We start from the raw sequence: 17421 nt of genomic DNA on the forward strand, positions 1-17421 counted from the left end.
CATTTTCTAAAGTGTTGAATATCTGCAGGTTCCATTTTGCAGATGATGGATGTGACTTTATGCTGTCTGTCTAGAGGAACAGCACCAAATGTACAGCTCCATCTTCTCAAATGAGCTTTTATTTTGTGTTGGGGTCCAAGTTCCATTTCCAGAGATGTCTTGGGTGAATTCTTCTCCTGTGTGGACTACCTCTCTTCTGTTTCCAAGTGTCAAAGATCAGGTTGTCTTGATCCAAGCTCTCCAGAAATTCCTTCTACACCAGAACAGAGTTTGGAAAATGCTCTCAACCTGATTGTTTTTTCCATTACTCTTCCCATTACGGTATGATGGGAGATCATCTGGCCATTGAATTACAGTGACTTAAGCAGGCACCCAGTTTTCCCATCCTACAGGTCAGTCTGCTCTTGAATGCGTCCTTAATCTGGCATTGTGATCTTGATGCTTGGGTGGGGTTTTTTACATGCCTGGCTCTGACATCAAGAATATCTCCAACAGGCTTAAGTCAGGACTGCCTGCTTGCTTATCTCGGAATAGGATGATATTGGGGAGGAGTGGTATAGGGAAGCTGGCATGCCTCGGGAAGCCAAGAACATCTGGTTTGCGTTAAATCTAAGCAACAAGAAATAACGCACATTCAGTTTTGACTGCTTTATTGAGCTGGCTTGTGCAGCAGTTTGCATTGTTAATTGATATCAGAGAATTGCAAATGCCTTTTTAAATGGGGTAATTATGCCAGTTAGAGAGGAAAAGGATATTCTAGAGTTAATGGCTTCTGATGTGGAAAAACCCTATATAATGTTGCAATGGTGCGTATGTTCAAATCTCCTTGAAAAGCTCATGGTAGAACTACCCTGACTTGGCACTGCTAAGAAGAGCAGGATGACCCGAGTCGTGGACCCATAGAGATCTCGCTTCAAGTTGTCTGTTTGGACTAAACTTTAATTCTAACATCGCTTTCAAGTTCACACTGCAAGAGGGGAAAAGAGTTGCAAGGAAAGAAGAATGCTTAAACTGCAATGAAACATTGTGTCGTGAGCTCTTTTTAAATAACTGTTTTCAGTCTTTCCAATACTCTGAGGAATATTACATTAATTTTGATCTGAAGTGAAACAAGTGTGTTATGTAATTGTGAGGTTCGGAAAATCGAGACAAAACCTATAACTCTCTGGGAAGGGAACTAGAGGTCTCAGCCTCTTTGCAATGAGGTGGGGGGGTGGGTGCCACGTTTGGACGTATGAGGAGGGAGGAAAACTGCATTTTGTCTGAAAAATAAATGGAGTATGGCAATGGCCTTTGGGACATGTACTTACCTGGAAGCAGGATGCATAGGTGAGGTACCGTGGAGAGGGGAGTCTTGTGTTAGTGGTGCTCACACGCTCTCTGTGTTTCTCTTCCAGTCAGATGGGACCATCCTGGCTATCGCTTTATTGATCCTCTTCCTCCTGCTGGCATTGGTTCTTCTCTGGTGGTTCTGGCCTCTTTGCTGCACAGTGGTAAGTGACAAAAATCGTTAGCACAAAACAGCAATTCAGTGTTGCCTGAATGTAAGAAATTAGTGGGAAGGAGGCAAAGTTTTCCAGTAAGAAAGAACATAGGGTTGGTCATCGAACAAGATGGCGTTTCTTCCATTGCTGGCACTGTTTTGTGCTTCTATGTCATCTGCCTGACAGATGGATTATACCCATGAAATAGCAATATTGCTGACATACAGACCTTGTCAGGAGCCTTTTAATCTTATTTATTGGTCACAAAATGGAAATGGTTTGCAGAAACGTATTAGTTGCCATGCCTTTTTAGGAAGGAATGACTTTTTTGGATTTTCTAACCCCTGTGTCAGTATCTCAATGCTGGAGGGCTCCTGTAGAAGGGCAGGCATGCTGAACCCAGGCTGGAGTCCTTGTTCTGTCCCAGGTACAAGGAAAAGACATTTCTAAGTGTGCAAATTTTTGCAAGATTAACTTTTTTCCTGGTTTACCACATCTGAAGAGCACTTTGAAATATCCAAATGACAGTTTCAGTAGAAGTATGACTATGCTTCACTGAGCATTATCTTTCCTCGATGCTTTTTCACAAAATGTTCTGCAGAGTTAAAAAGCACAGTTACAGAGTTAATAATTTAAAAAGGCAGAGAGAAAACAGGAGAGAAGGAAGAGGTCAAAGGAGGCAAGAAGGAAATCATAGGACTTGAGACAAGCTTTTCTGTCACACGTGACCCCGCTGTTTGTCTGGAAGGACCTGTCATACCCCTGTACATCTCTGCTGATCATCCCCTAGGGCTGCCTTTTCCAATGAAGATCAGGGCAAAGGCTGGTTATTGTGGAACATACAATACAGCGAAGTTCTGCTCTTGCTTTGGGTATGTTTGTGCTGCAAATACAGAACAGGCACTAGGGATGTACAAATGTCAGCAGAATTGGAGTCTGGTTTTGGTGACTGGCTGCGTGTAATGTTTCAGATGCTTCTTTTAAGACTGCCCAAACTGGCCCCAGTTTCTGGGTCACTATCATTATTCCTGATTTTAAATCACTTACCCAGTGTTGTACCAAATTTGCACCGTGTTGTACCAAATCTACGATCTGGTGCCGAGAGCTTTGGAGCCACAAACTGCAGGAGCAGTCACATTTGGGGATGAGTCTTTGTGGTGAGATGTATTTCTCTATCCGGAACAAGGATGGAAATCTTGCAGGAAAAATCTTAGTTGTCTATTTCTGTTTCTGGCTGGAAATGCTAAGGGTAAAATGCTCCTTTTCACAGTAGTTTGGCACCTCTGTCCTAAGATTAAAACCAGAAGGGAAAAAGTATTTATTTGGACTTTTCAGAACAATTAAAAAAATCAGTTCTAAAAATGGACAAAGGATTAGCAGTGTGGTAGGTTGCTCAGAGTTATTTGTCTAAACTAGATGGCATGTTCCCAAAGAAGTTGGGTCAACTTTTTTGTTGGCGCATCTGCATAGAAGTCAATGGAGATGTGCCCTGTACAGACGTTTACACTGGGATTTGGTGGAGAATTGAGGTGATACAAGGAAAGACTCTAAGTGACGCTGTCATTTTAAGGTTCTGTTACAGGAGAAGGATGAAGCTGCTAGGAAAAAGGCATGAATAAAAGCAGCAGGTTATGAAGTAAAGGGAATACGGAGCTCTGCACTGAGAGTGTGGTATGGGTCTGCTGCAGTGGAATGATGTGAGGATAGTGGTCATATAACAGCGTTCTTGAAGTGTGAGAAATACGGTCCAGATAAGCAAGTCGGTGCAGCAGAGATAGGGAGTCTCTTGTCCACATGAAACTTTATAAGCTTAATATTTTCCAGATTTAAATTCTGTACTTAAAAAGTTTGTTGTAGATAAAAGCATTTCCTCACCCTCTCTCCTCCTTTACCTCCCACATTCCCTCTTAGCAAGATCTTCAAGTGGGGACTATCTCACTGATATTTTCCAAATGTAAGTCAAACACAACCCTCTACTTACTGGGAAGATTCTAATTCAAGACCCTGTATGAAATCTCTTCCATCTCTCTGGGATGGCAGTCCGGCATGTTTGGCAGTAGATCAGCAGCTAAGATACCTCACTGTGTGTTGCTTACCCAAAGATTCTGTAAAATTAAAGATAAATCCATAGAGGAGTACCCAGCCTGTTTGGCTTGGGGTAGGGAGAAAGACAGCAGAGCAGAGCAGTGCTTATTTACTAGTTTGGTAATGGCACATTAAGGAATGCAGTGTTGTCAGAAGCCCAGAGTGAATTAAGGGCAGAGGAACTGGCTTGCACAACAGACAAGAGAGGCAGGCAAGCAACAACCTCTAATAATCAAACCGCAGACCCAGAGACACTGCTGTGGATTCAAGCCCAGGGACGTTTCAGAGATAATTGTGCATGTGTCCGGGGAAAAAGGAAAAAAACACGGCAAACTTTTTTTTCTTACCAAGTATAAATTTGTTTCTGAGTGACAAGCACATTTCTAAACCCTGAAATTCCTTTTGGCATGCTTTTTAATTAAATAGGAATCATTATTATCCAGCAGTTCTTCAGGAAAGACACCGAGCCAGCTTCATCCCTGGAGTAAATGGACTGAAGTCAATAGACTTACTCTGGAGATTTATCTGGAACCCAGTATCTCCTTGGCATGCACCCATCAAGAAATGCTCTTTCCAAGTATATCCGAGTTTATTGGTCTCAGAAGTATTCTGAGATGAAGTCTGGAATTTACCACTCAGTTTACAGTAGATGCAATTGTTGCTTAGTGGATCAGAACAATAATTAGGTCTTTGCTGTGCCTGATACCAGCACAGGCAAAATTTCCCTTGATATCTGGGGGGGACATTACAAAAGCATGAGAGCCAGGTGCTAACCTTTCAAAAGGTTTCAAGGATGTTTATTCAACCACAACAGAAAACAAAGAAAGATAATTCTGCTAAGCTGACATCCCCAGCACTGTACACATGAGAAGAATGATGGCAAATACAAAGACATCTATAGCAGGACGACCCCACTTTTCCTGGGTGGAGCGTATCTGCAAAACAGCAGATGCCAGATCCTGGCCTCATTGGTGTTAGTGGGCATTTTGCTGTTGTCTTTCCATTCCTCCTCTTTCCGGAACACAGCATAACCTGAAGGAGTCTGAGCAATCATAGTAGTAACTGTGTGTGCAAGAGGCTATTTACGTGCCCAAGGGTGAAATTGTTCCCGGTAGGAGGCCAACATAAGGTTTAGGTTTAATATTGATGTAAACAAAATAGATTTTTAGTATAGACGTAAGCCAAATAGATAATAAGTCTCCAAAACCGTCTTAAGGAGGATTTTGCAGGCACATTGTTAGATTGGCTTGGAAACGGAGCTGGTTAAAGTGTTTTGGATGTATAGTGAAGGCATAATTAATACAATAGTTGGAAGGCTTGTCTGTGCTGGGACAGTTTTGCTGTGCAGCACCACACTGAGCAAGTGTCTCTCATAGGCACTTAAAATTGGCAGGCTGAGCGAGTTGTGTTTGGGCCATGCTTTGCACCTGAACAGGATCTGCATGGAAGATTAACCCTGGCAGAGCTGAAGTGGTGGCTACAATCAGCCTGCCGCGAGCCCCGGGCAGTCCAGGGGATAAAATGCAGAGGGTATGAGTGGAAAGATCTCCCTGGTGCAGCTGAGACTCTGAGACTCAAAGCATTTCCCCACATGCTCGTACATCACATCTCCTTTATGAGGTAAACATGAGTCTTTGCCTCCCTTATGCATCCATACAGTGTGGTCTGAGGGGAAAGGGAATGAGAAGCTGGTCTGTGTTAATTGCCCGCTTAGAATATATACACCATCTTACTCGTTTTTATACTGTAGCTTTTTTAAATATAGGGGTGTGGCTGGCATATAAATGAGGTGTTGGTATTTAAGCATCTAACACCAGTTTTAACTTTAAAGCTGCTTTCTGGAAGGAAGCGTGGAAGAACCCAGCAATTTGTTTGGCTCTCGGTCTGTACTGCAGCTGACCAGAAGTTTTGGAAACAAAAAGCTGGATGGAGAAAATACAGAAAATATATATTAAAACCACATGAAAATCATGGCTAACCTGGAGGAAGAGGAGGGGAGGAAATGCATAGACTCTACAGCAACCCCGAAGAGTCATAAAATTACATGGTGCATGTTGGCTTGATGGAGATTACTTACAAAGATCCACGTATTCTGATTCCCACTCGTTCCCATGTGCACGAGGCACAGTTTTTCTGCAGTTATGGTGATTTTGGGAGAAGTGAGTGCGGGATCATGAATCATCTGAAACATTATTGAGACAAACCAAGAGAAAGAGACACAAAGGTGCAGGCAGAAATTGCTTGTGGACCCCACGGTCCCTGCCTTCGGTTCGGATCTGAGCCATTGAGGCAAGCACTCCTCTAGTATGATGTGGTACAGTTTCACTGAATTTATTGGAGCTTAATGTGGTGTGTAACATCCAAGCTCTGGATCCGTGCATGGGTGTCTTCATTTATAGCACAGTCAATCCAAAACATTTGGAGGTAGCGCTGTTATTGTGGGTTTAAAGTAGTGTAAATAACAGAACCTGACTTTGCAATTGCTGTGCACAAAGGGCAGCAGGAGGATAAAGACAGTCTTATTAATCATCCACAGTACCCACAGCAGTTCACTGTTCCTCTCAGCCTTCTGTCAGTCAGCTCAGGATGGTTTAGATATGGGTACAGTGCTCTGTAACTGACTGTCTTTAAACAGGCTAGCATGGATCCTGAAAAATAGCATAGCAGAGGCATTTTGCCTGGGCTAATACCATCAGCTCTACAGCAGCCCAGGTAGAGGAGTGGGCCAACAGAACTGTGTGTGTGCCAGGCACTGAACTAGGGTGCTTTGACGTGCCGCTGTGATGTGTCATTACCAAAAAGTTAAAGCCGAATTCTCCAAAGTGTCCACCAATTCTGGGGTGTCCAAACGGAAAGATCTTCATGGAGTTCCCTTTCTGGAAAGTGCTAAGCATTGCCCTCTGAAAGTGAGGAAGGTAGCCATTTGCCTTTAGATGATACGCCTAGACTTCAGATTCCCAAACCATTTTACTTGCTAATGTATTTCCTTAAGGCCAGATCCAAAGGCCAATTATATTAATCTTGACCAGCTTCAGCAGCCTTTGTTCCAGACCACAACAGATACTTAATGCAGAGGAGGCACTGTTGCTCTTTGCCCCAGTCCTGCATGGGAAGTAATTAACTCAATAAAGATGACTTCTTCCTTTGTTTTTTCCCTGGCCGCCTCTCACCTCTTCCAAAGAAAGTTGGCTCAGCCCAGCTAAAGAGAAATAGGTCTTTAGGACATAGTCTTACTTAACCAGAAAATTCACTAGCAATCAGTGAGTGAGAGCAAGGGCTTCTGCATGTAGCTGAAAGTAGCTATGGTGTTTTTCTTTAGTCCAGAAAATGACCTTCATTTATATAGTCTTCCAAAGAAAGTGGGTCAGACACTTGGAGCAAACCCCACTGATTCTGGCCTTGTTTATCTGTGTAAGTGAAATAGCCTAGGAAAAGGAATGACCTTTGCAGGTGCTACATTTTTTTTCACGCATTCCCTGGAGAACTGCCTGTCAGCCCCATTCAGTTGCAAACTGTACCAGAGTTAATTAAATGGAGGGCTTTTTTTTCCTCCATGATGTCATGTCTTTCATAAATGGATGATTTTGACTTGTGCTGTGATCTGTATTGAATGTGGCTTGTGCACGTCAGCTTGAAGCCTAAGGTGTGAAACAGCCTTGTCTCCTAGTTTTAATGAGTTAAAATTGAGATTCCTAGATCTGCTTCCAGGCTGACAAGAGAGGTTAACTTAAAAGTATGAGTTAGCTTTCCTATTGGACTTCATTTACCTCTTTCTAGTATGTCTAGGAAGAAGAATGTATTGTATTGCAGATGAAAAAATAGGGACAGGTTCCTGCTTGTATTAGAAACTTTGAAGTGTAGACCAAATCTCCAAGGATTTAATGGATACTTGAAGACACAGCAGAGATGAAACAAATAAAAAGGAAGTGTTCCTTTACCTAAATCATAACTAAACTATGAAACTCTGTCCCAGGACTCAGAGGAGGTCAAAACTATAAATATGTAAGGGGGAAAAAAAAAAGATGGGTCAGACGGGTCACAGTTAATGCTATAAGAAAACCCCTGCTTATTAGGATAGCAAAAATATATATTCTGTATTTTCCAGAAGAGTGAAGTTAAATAAGGACAAAAAATCTGCTCGGTTAACTGCATGCTCCCTTCCCAAATTTTAGTCCTAATTAGAGGCAAACTCCTTTATTTCTTATTTTGTACTGTTTTCTCGTGTAGCCCTCATTTTAAATGATGATCTGTTCCATCTTAAAGCAGATACACTTCACTGACAAGAAACATCTTGCCCCTATTTATCATATAAAACTCCAGGGAGAGTTTACCGAGTATGTGCTTGCTGGACACTATAAACTGGTGGAGTTTTCTCGTCTCCCAAGGTGGAAAACATCCTAGACACATTCCTGGAATATGGAAAATTTGGATTCAATGTGCTCTCTTATGCCTGAAAGGCTACAAAAATTTCAAGGCAACAGAAAACCAGTCCTCTCCAATGCTTTTAAACTTCTAGGAGGTGGCTGGTAACATTCCTCTGCTTTTACACTGGGTTATTTATCAGAAACAGCTGCTTCTCCGTGCGTCTGTGACATCAGGGTAGGTCAGCTAACAGAGACCTGTGTCAGTCGCATGTTGAGATCTGTGATGAAAGGTGATAGAAAGGCAAAGAATTACTTTACTCTCCTGAATTTTCACAGCTAAGTGTGTAGAAGTGCTGACAACTACTCTTGAAGTTCCTTCCTCTGCCAAGAAAAGCCAATGGCCACCTCTCCATCCCACAGGCCTTTACTACTTGAAAACAAAAGACTGCATTGTAAGGTTTTTATAGCACGGTGATGATGTAGAAACCCTCAGGTATTCCTCACCTGGCGAGCAAATCTGCTTGCTGAACGATCATCTTTTTCTTCTTTCAAACACAGGGACAGGAGATACAGTTGCAGCAGCAATCACAGAAGTGGCTTGGGGTTATCAAAACAATTGCAGCACACATGAACAAACACTTCAGCCTTGCCAAGCTAAACTAGCCTAAGCATTTTGCTTGGCCAAGCGCGCTCCCAGCTGATTGCATTCAGCAGGTCCATGTGTGTCATCTGGCGAGGCAGAGGGAAGGCGAGAGGTGCAGCCCAGAACAAAACGTGGCGGTCTCGAGTCTTCTGTGCCAATGTGGGCTGTATCCTCACTGAGTTCCCTGTAATGGCATTTTCTTTTTTGTACTTGAGTAATTGTTTGTATTTGTGCAAAGTGAGTAGCTGTAAGGCACTGCCTTTCGGCTCTGGGACCTTGTTGCTTGTTATTCCCACTTGGCACTTGCTTTGCTCACTTGTGTGAGATGGCACAAAGATCCCATTTGCTTCACTGCCTCCAGTACCCCAGAATGAGGGTCTCGTGCATATACAGCTGTAACTATAAGAATCCAAAAGGGAGAAGGAAAAGTTTTGTACTTTTTGTAAACCAAAAGCCTTTCTGGACCTGGGCGGCAAGACAGAAAATACATTTTTTTGTAAGGCTTGAACTTTTGAAAATTCGAACAGGCTCAAAGGCAGAGAAGACTAAACTCTCCCCATCTCTGGACTTGTCCCAACTAACCAATCTATGTTGCCAACTTACGGGGTGTTCACTTGCTCTTAGAAGTGCATAGCACTTAAAAATGGAAGGAATATCTTTTTTTTCGTCTTGGACTGTGATAGAAAAAACTTGATCTGTTTATTGAAATCAGTTAGTTTGCGTGTATGTGTCTGCATATGTTATGAGAAGGAATGCAAATGTATGAAAAACACAGCCATCTCTTCATTTCCAAGTCTGTAATCTGAAGAGTTTCTAGTGATACTGGCTGAGAAGTTGTGTTTGAATGCTTAGCTGGACCAAATATGTTGGACGGATTATCCTAATGTTTCATGCCAATGCAAATGAGAGAAACTCCACTGGAACCCATGATGTTCCACCAGAATAATGTTAGGGGAGGGAATAAGGCCACTGCCAGTAGGTATATTTTGGATCAGATATCTGATATTTCTCAGCATCCAGTGGGTTTGGATTAAGGGGTTTGGTTCAAAAGGAGGTCTGTTGACAAGTGTCACCCCTCACGCTGACCAAAACGTATCTGAAAACGTGGCTAGAAAAGTCTTCTGTGTATTTTGGTACTAACACGCTGTGTTAGTATTTATTGTGTCAAGAGACATATAAGAGATTATGCTGTCTCCATCTTCTTAAACTAAGGAGCAGCCCTTCGAGTAAACCATACTGATACCCATGATTTCCTTTCCACAGAGATTTCCTTTTCTGATACAGACAACTTTTCATCCGCTTTTCATCATTTGCTTTCCATCGGGGAAAGAGCTGGTATCCCCCAGAGCTGCAAGCACAAGCTGGGAATCGCAGGGTAGGCAGAAAGAGGCGGATGCTGTATCAGACACTCACCAGCTCTGCTAGTCAGCCTGAGCTCCTCTGGGACATCACTCCTCCTTTCTCCCTAATGTGGTCCGTGGCTTTACAGTCACAGCCTGACCCACGGTTCTGCTGTGTCAGAACGAGCGATGCTGCGAGCAGGGCGGCAGGTGCACCTACCATGCTCCTCCAATGTCATTTCATGCTTCCACATGTGCTTTCTGCTTCTGTGCATATAAACAAAGATTCAATGGTGATTCCTAAAGCAGGAAGATTCTTCAGCAGGGGTTTCCTGGGGGCACTGTAGGCCACCAAAGAAAAGCCCTGCTGCCCAGGAACAGGTAGTGGCAGAGCTCTACAACCATCATTGCTCTGGGCTGAGATACAAACAAAGGACTGATCCAGCCCCGATCTCCTCCCTAGCCAGAGGCACATGCTCTTCATTAATGGCCACATTGCATGACTCGGGATTTGCAGAGGAAAATAAAAACAGTGAGCTCATCAGAGAAGGAAAAGCACGAGTGAGAGGAATTGTTGTAAATATTTATATCTTCAGGGCCTTTAATGTGATTGTCATTTTCCCTTTCTGCATTTAAACAGCCAAGCTGTTATTGTTTGGGACTGTGACTTTTTTTTTTTAAGGGTAATTTTTAAGCCTACACATCTGTACCCCATGCCTAGGCCGCCTCTACACCTAATACCCAGTTCTGAGAGAAGCTGAGGACACTCAGTGCTATCTCCACAGGTGCTCAGCACCCTGGCAGCATCTGACTCATGGCCTGGTGTGTGAAGAAAGAGCTGCCTCATCCAGGTGGACTTAAAACTACTGGAGAAAATCCATCCCTGGGGCAATTGCATTGACATGACTGGCTGGATTCAATCTGTTGACTGCAATGGCTGTGCATTGGGGCGCGTCTCGTGTAAGGGAGAGGTATTTAATGTGCCTGTATGCAACTGCTTTCCCTTTGGAAGGCTCTCTGTTGCTCTTGGAGTGGAGGGCTGTGATAATAGCCAACTGCCTGCTGAGCCCTAGATGCAAACTTTTTGCATGAAATAATAGCCTCACGCCCACATAAACTTAAATTGTTTCTATGGAGAATATCCTGGACCCGTCTAAAACCTCACCCTGCTTGCTTTATTAGAAACCCTGGGAGAGCCTCAAATGTATATGTATTTTTATGGTTTTTTAAAGCTTATGAGAGTGACCTATATTAGCCTGATAATGTGAAAAGCATTTTTCATGAGAGCATGAGGTGGCACAGCCTTCTGGAATGAAGTACAGCCCTGGGAGACAGAGAATGGGGGTTTGTTACTGCTTTGCAGTGTGTCCAGGGCATTTTACTTCACCTTGGTTTCACTTTCCAGTCTTTGTTCAGACTGTAAATTACTTAAGGCAGGATCTGTACGCATGTGCAGCGGCCGGTAGGATGAGGCACTGATATTAGCATGGTTGTTCAGGTGAGACAGTGATTGCTATCTGTTGCTTAGAGCCAGCACTGACTATGGCTCCTGCTGGGATCAGGAGGCTGGAGGATCAAAGATACATGACTTTGAATTTGCTGTTACCTCACACAGGGCAGGGGTCATCTAATGGGCAATATGAGTCTGGAGCTGTAATTAGGAAATGTCTATACGGCAGGAATTTGGGACGCCTCCTATTTCCCCTCTAACTCTCGGTGACCGTGACACCAGTAGCACACATAGTCACCCTGTAATTGCACAGAGATGTTCATAGCGACGTATCCTGTTGTTTTGTTGTTTGGTTTTTTTTTAAGTGACATTTGAATTGTGCTAAAGAACAAAGTATGGATTTATATTCTGTTTCTCTTTAACCCTTCTAGATCATCAAAGAGCCCCCCCCACCTCCTGCAGAAGACAGCGAGGTGAGTAACACTGGCAACCTGACTTCTCCGATGTTTAGGACAAAATTTTGCTCAGTCGCCTCACAAGAGATTGTGATTCTGCTGCTTGGCAGAGTATGGACCATTTAAACCTTTGTGCCTTAAAGTCAATAGTGTTTTAGTTAAACTATGGGCTTGTTAGCTGATATCTGCCATGGGTGTTTCACTCTGCTCACTTTGCTTTCTACAGAGGTAGAGATGTGGTTTTTACTTATTTAAGAGTGACTGTAGATGTATGTATACGGTACCTCCACAGAGCTGGTAGGGAAGGAGGACAGAGGCAGACAATACTTCCCCTTGGTCAGAACAGCACTACAGAGTTAGGCTGTGATTCACAAAAAGGAGAACTCTTAAGCCTATGTTTAACTTTGAAGTTAATGGAACCTAAACATATGCTTAACTGCCTTCCTGGAACGGTAATGATTTTGATGGTTTAGCATATATAACAGCTCTTGGCAGCTGAGCAGTAACTCACAATGCCGATCCCTTGGACTACAGTTGCTGTGTGCAAAGGCAGCCCACGGTCTTTGCAATGTGTCTGAAGACAGCAGACCAGATTCTGAGCGAATGTAAAATCGTCTTGATATCAGAAGAGCTGCAGTAGCCAGGGAAGTTTTAAGGAAGAGAAATCGTAAAGCAACCTTAAAACCGTCCTCTTAATTCTGCTTACTCTTTTTAGATTAATCTAGCAACAAGTGGTTTAAAGCTATGTCACTATCACTTAATTAGTAGGCTCTCCCCAGAAATATGCCCGGTTTTTCATCTGCCTCTTTCTATGTCCTTCTGCTTTCAGCATGCAATGCATCTCTTCTTTGCTTTCTGTTTTGCACATGGGATTTCATTGAAAAGTTACTGGGCTGTGTTCAGGGTGCGTTGATGTCAATGGGAGTTTTTTCCATTGACTTCACTGGGGTTTGGATTAGTTCCTCTTAACTATGCAAGTAAGAGAAGTCTTAGATCTATGCTCAGAGTGATTTGGTTGGTTAGTTCGCCTCGCTGCTTGTGTCTGGAGACGAATTCATTGCCTGCTTCAGCTTGCAAGTGGAAAAGCTTGCTGAAATGATCCTCTCTGCGCTCTCCATAAAGTCTGGCCCAGTGAGTGTTCTCTGTGCCAAGGCGGACAGACACCCTTAAAGCTCAGTCCTCTGCAACACTACAGAGGTGGAATCCAACCTAGCTTCTGCCTGCAGTGAGCACAGAGAAATAGTTCAGGGCAGCTGGAGCCAAGGCCAGTACTCAAACCTCCATCTTGGTGGCACTTCAAAACAAGCCTGAAGCAAAACGCCAAATCTGAACATTCCCAGACCCAAGGGAGATTTGCATTTGGATCCAGTGCTCCCCGCACCTCTACATGCAGGCATCTGGCCTGTTTTCCGAAGTAGACATTTCTGTTTGGGCTGTAGGTAAATCTACTAGCTTTGTTAGCTTCTATCCTCTGAATGAAAAGGAAAATATTAACCTAAAATTGCACATGCTGTGTTCTGCATCACACATGCCTCCAAGCCAAGGGATTCAATTGCTGAAATTAATTAAAATGCATCATTCTGGAATGCTGGCTCACTGGCCAAGGACTGGAAGGGGAAATTACATCTCTGTGCTAAGAGAGAAGGCGTGCTTCACGTATAAGGAAGCCTTTTATCAAACCAGTAAGTGCTGCAAAAGCAGACCAGTTATGTTTGCCTCAGGTTAAGTTTAGGTAAGCTGGTGTAAGGATATTTCTGGACATGTTGTATTTTCTCTCGACCCTGATTCTGACAGAGAGGAACAGTCTGTGCAGCTCTTTGGATGAAACAGTCCCCAATTCATCTGTCTGTTTCACAGCTTTCCTTTAGCAATGTATTTGCCACTGGCTTTTTGTTTTAAACTAACCTGGTCTTGTACTGTGGAGAACATGGGGCAAATCCTCTTTGTATAGAAGCAAAATGTTGTTCTGCTTGCTCTCAGGCTTGCTCCCTGTAGATGACAGCTTTAAATGCAGACTAGTGCAGGATTGGTTATACCCAGAGTAGGGCACTGCACAGTGCCTGAAAAACTGCATTAATCTCGTACCTGTAGTTTACCTGCTTCCCTGTTAAGACAACAGCAGATCCGTACAATCTTTTGGCTATTATTCTTACTGTTTTGGGACCCTGGGGTGGGGGGCTTTGGTTACAACAATGTGCCAACATTGTAGGGACTAGTCTGATGGTATAATTTCACATGTACTTTCCTCCAGAGCACATCCCCCAAGCTCAATACTCAATTATCCTATAGCCATCTTATACAATTAGCAGCCAAAGGTGTCTTAAAAAAGAAAATATAGTTTATACTGTTTTAGAAACTGTATAGCATCAAAGCAGTGCTTAAAAATTAGTAAGGCTTGAAGCCATGACTTGTACTATGCATTTTTTCCCAGACAGAAGGGCTTCACGCTAGTGGAAAAATAGCAGAAGCTCTAAAAAGATGCATTTCCTTGGTCCCGTTTATTCTTACAGAGCCTGGTCCACAGAATGGGATTGGCAGTAGTATGATGCTTTCACAGGTTTTCTACTTTGCTCAAATCAAATAGAAGATGGAGTTGATTTTCTGCAATCCAGTTTTTCTTACGTGTTGCAGATAGCTTTCTCCCTTGCAGAAAACCTAGCAACTGCTCAACTGCCGCATGGAAGAGTGCTAATCCCTTAAGCAGCAGCATTACAGCTACAGCAAGATTTTTTTTCTTCTCCCAAAAATCTTGGCAAAAAAAAGACAAGAGGAATTCTTGCATCAGCAGATTTGGGAGCTGAGGCCCATATGTCTTTGCACTGCAAGGAGAATGCATTATACTGTAACAATGAAGGGAAAGTAGCATTGCTGTCAAACCCGCCAAAGGTTTTATTGAACTCTACTTTAAAGGCCTTTTGAGACATATTGGAGACACACTCACTGTTGGTGAAGGAAATCTTTATTGGCTAGAAACTTCCAATTAATTCATTCAGAAATTGCAAATGTCGTCAACTTACCGCTGTGCTCCTCAGACAACGCAGGATACTAGAGGAGGTTAAGCCCAGATGAAGGACAGATGGTTTTACTTACAGCCAGGAAAGGTTGAGTTAATGCCAATCGGAAGAGGTGAAATGCCTCGAGGAGCCAGTGAGCACCTTTCTGGCCTGTGATTAGTCATTGATGGTGGATCAAAACCACATTCTTCTACCTCCAGTGAATAGGAAGGCTTTTTCTAGCCCTGTTGGAGGAAGACACAGCTGCTTTTCGTCATGTGTCCCATCACTTTCAGGCTGGGCTTATTGGAACAACTCTTACTCAACTCAGACTAGAAACTTACCACGAGGCTAAAGCTGGTTCTCACTACAGCAACCCATCTTCTACATCAAAAAAACCCAACCTGCAGGGCTCTGCAGCTTCCAGCAATTTCCTATTCACTATGTGACCCATGCTGCTGCTAGTCAGCCCCCAGAAGGACAGAGTCTGATTGCAGTCAGAGAGTGCATAAACTGGAGCCCTCCAAAGTATTTCCAAGAGGCACTCTCTGTTCTCATTGCTTCCTTGCCCTGTAAACAGAGACCAGGCAATGTTAAAATACACTGCTGTATCTTCATTTTCTGTCATGGCAGCGCTTTGTCCCACAGAAGGGATTCAGGGACACAAAGTTCCCTGAAGTCTGGCAAAACCAGGCAGGAGATCTACCAGATGACCAGAGCGTGCCCTTTCCTCATCACTCAGACCTGTTTTTTCCATGCTGCTCTATCACCCAGGCTCCACAGTCACCCCTAGCATGGCACCGGAGCCAAGCCACCAACCAGCCTGTAATTGGATAATTCTTATGTCTGTTGTCATCTAACCCACATACACCAAAGCAAACTCACACAAGAAAGTCCTGGCGAGAAAGGACCGTTCAGCAGAGGCATGAGATGCTGAAGGGTAATTATCACTGTCATGGGAGGCCAGCATGAAAAGGAGGAATTTAACTCACTGCATGGCAGCTATTGTTAAGCCAACGGTTGAAACCACCTGTTCAGCTTGAACCAGTTTGATCTTTGGGAACTCATCTCTTTCTCCCACAGCTGAACACTCATGAGGTCAGAGAATGGCTAACAGGGATTCATCTGCTCGAGGAGCTGCTTGCCACCCTCATTTATTGGTGTTTATTAATCTTTTCCAAATAGTTTTCCCCTCTCTTCCTGAAAAGCCTTGCTGGGGAGATAGTAAAATAAGCTCCCCAGAAAGGATCTGATAAGAATTTTTTGTAGACACCAAGGCAGGAAATGTATTCTGTTATTCCTGAAATAAAGCCAGGTCACAGTGGTATGCCAGCTCTTTTCCTTCCCTGTTACTCTCCTTTTACAGGGAGTTGCGGAAATATGGGAGGAGGAGAAAAGGAACCTTTCAAGAGACGGGCATTTAAAAGAAAAAGATTTGGGATGTTATTGGCAACAGATGAGGTGTAGGTACTACACCATGAAGGTGTGGACTTTTATAGCCAAATTTCATGTGAAATATCTAGGCAGGCCTAGCACATCAAGCTCAGCGTAGAGGCTGTGAAAGTTGGATTTAATCACATCACAGTTGCAACGGGATCACCGTTGTTAATTCCCTTGACCTTATAAGACCTTATTTCATCTCCCTGTAGCTCAGTGTCTGAGCTATAGAGTGGGAATAACTCAACATCCTTTCTCCTTCATCTTCATCAAAATGGGGGTTTTCTCTTAACTGCAGCGCTTTGCATTTGGAGGATGTAACTTCAGGCAGGATCTTTAAGAATCTGTACCATAGGTAAACTAGGAGTTTCCTTGATCAGCAAGACCAACAAAGGCTGGTTTTCTAAGCATTTGTGTCTCAAGGATAAGCTTATATGTGAGTTTTTTGGTGCCTCATGAGAACTGAGCTCTTTCTTCGGTCTGCTCCTTAGTAGAGCACCAGCAGAACATCTTCTTTTAGATGCTGTTGTGACCTGTGAGTGCTTTCTGACAATAGTTTGCAGGCTGGGGCCAGTGACGGGCAAAGATATGAGAAAAACCAAAGCGATGAGTTTATGCAGTTGCGATTTAGATGCATGGTAACAAGCAAAACCTGCCGCAGCAGGGAGGAAACGTTTCTTGAGAACCGAGCAAGGTGTCCTCGAAGTGTAACAATGCCTCTGCGTCTGAGAGGTGGCCATGCAATTTGGAAATGAGTTCGGCGTTGGGAGAAAAAGGAGGCGGTAAGGAGCCAGAAGCCTTGAGGACAGCGTATTCACCTCCATATTTCCTTAGCTGTAAAATTAGATGGTAACATCTCCTACTCAGAGGAGCGATTGTCCTGTTGTGTCTTACTGCGCTTTGTGCCGGCAGAGCTCTCTATAAATGCTAAATTCTGACAAGATTCAGGCATTGCAGAGGCAACTGTGAAAATAATTATAAGGGCGGGGAGAGGGGTAAGTTGTCCAAACTTTTTTTTATATCTGGCCAAATTTAGTTTGAATTCTTACCCTGAGTGGTTCAGATGTCCCTAGCGGAGCCTGAATTATCCTTGTGTTACCCACAGATGAGGTTCCCTCAGGTCAGGGTCGAAGTATAGAGCGCCCGGCATGGACTCTGAGATAAACACAG

At 43.5% G+C, this 17421-nt stretch overlaps 1 protein-coding gene across 1 annotated transcript in view; it reads left to right on the top strand.

Moving 5' to 3' along the window:
• The window catches only part of ANTXR1 (ANTXR cell adhesion molecule 1), a 107863-nt gene that overhangs the window by 57495 nt on the left and 32947 nt on the right, over window positions 1-17421 (top strand). The window contains exons 13-14 of the mRNA XM_075174666.1: window positions 1398-1493; window positions 11798-11839. Coding sequence (XP_075030767.1) covers window positions 1398-1493; window positions 11798-11839 — 138 coding nt within the window. The remainder of the gene's footprint in view (window positions 1-1397; window positions 1494-11797; window positions 11840-17421) is intronic.

Source organism: Calonectris borealis, chromosome 27 (assembly GCF_964195595.1).
Source record: "Calonectris borealis chromosome 27, bCalBor7.hap1.2, whole genome shotgun sequence".
Classification (NCBI taxonomy): domain Eukaryota; kingdom Metazoa; phylum Chordata; class Aves; order Procellariiformes; family Procellariidae; genus Calonectris; species Calonectris borealis.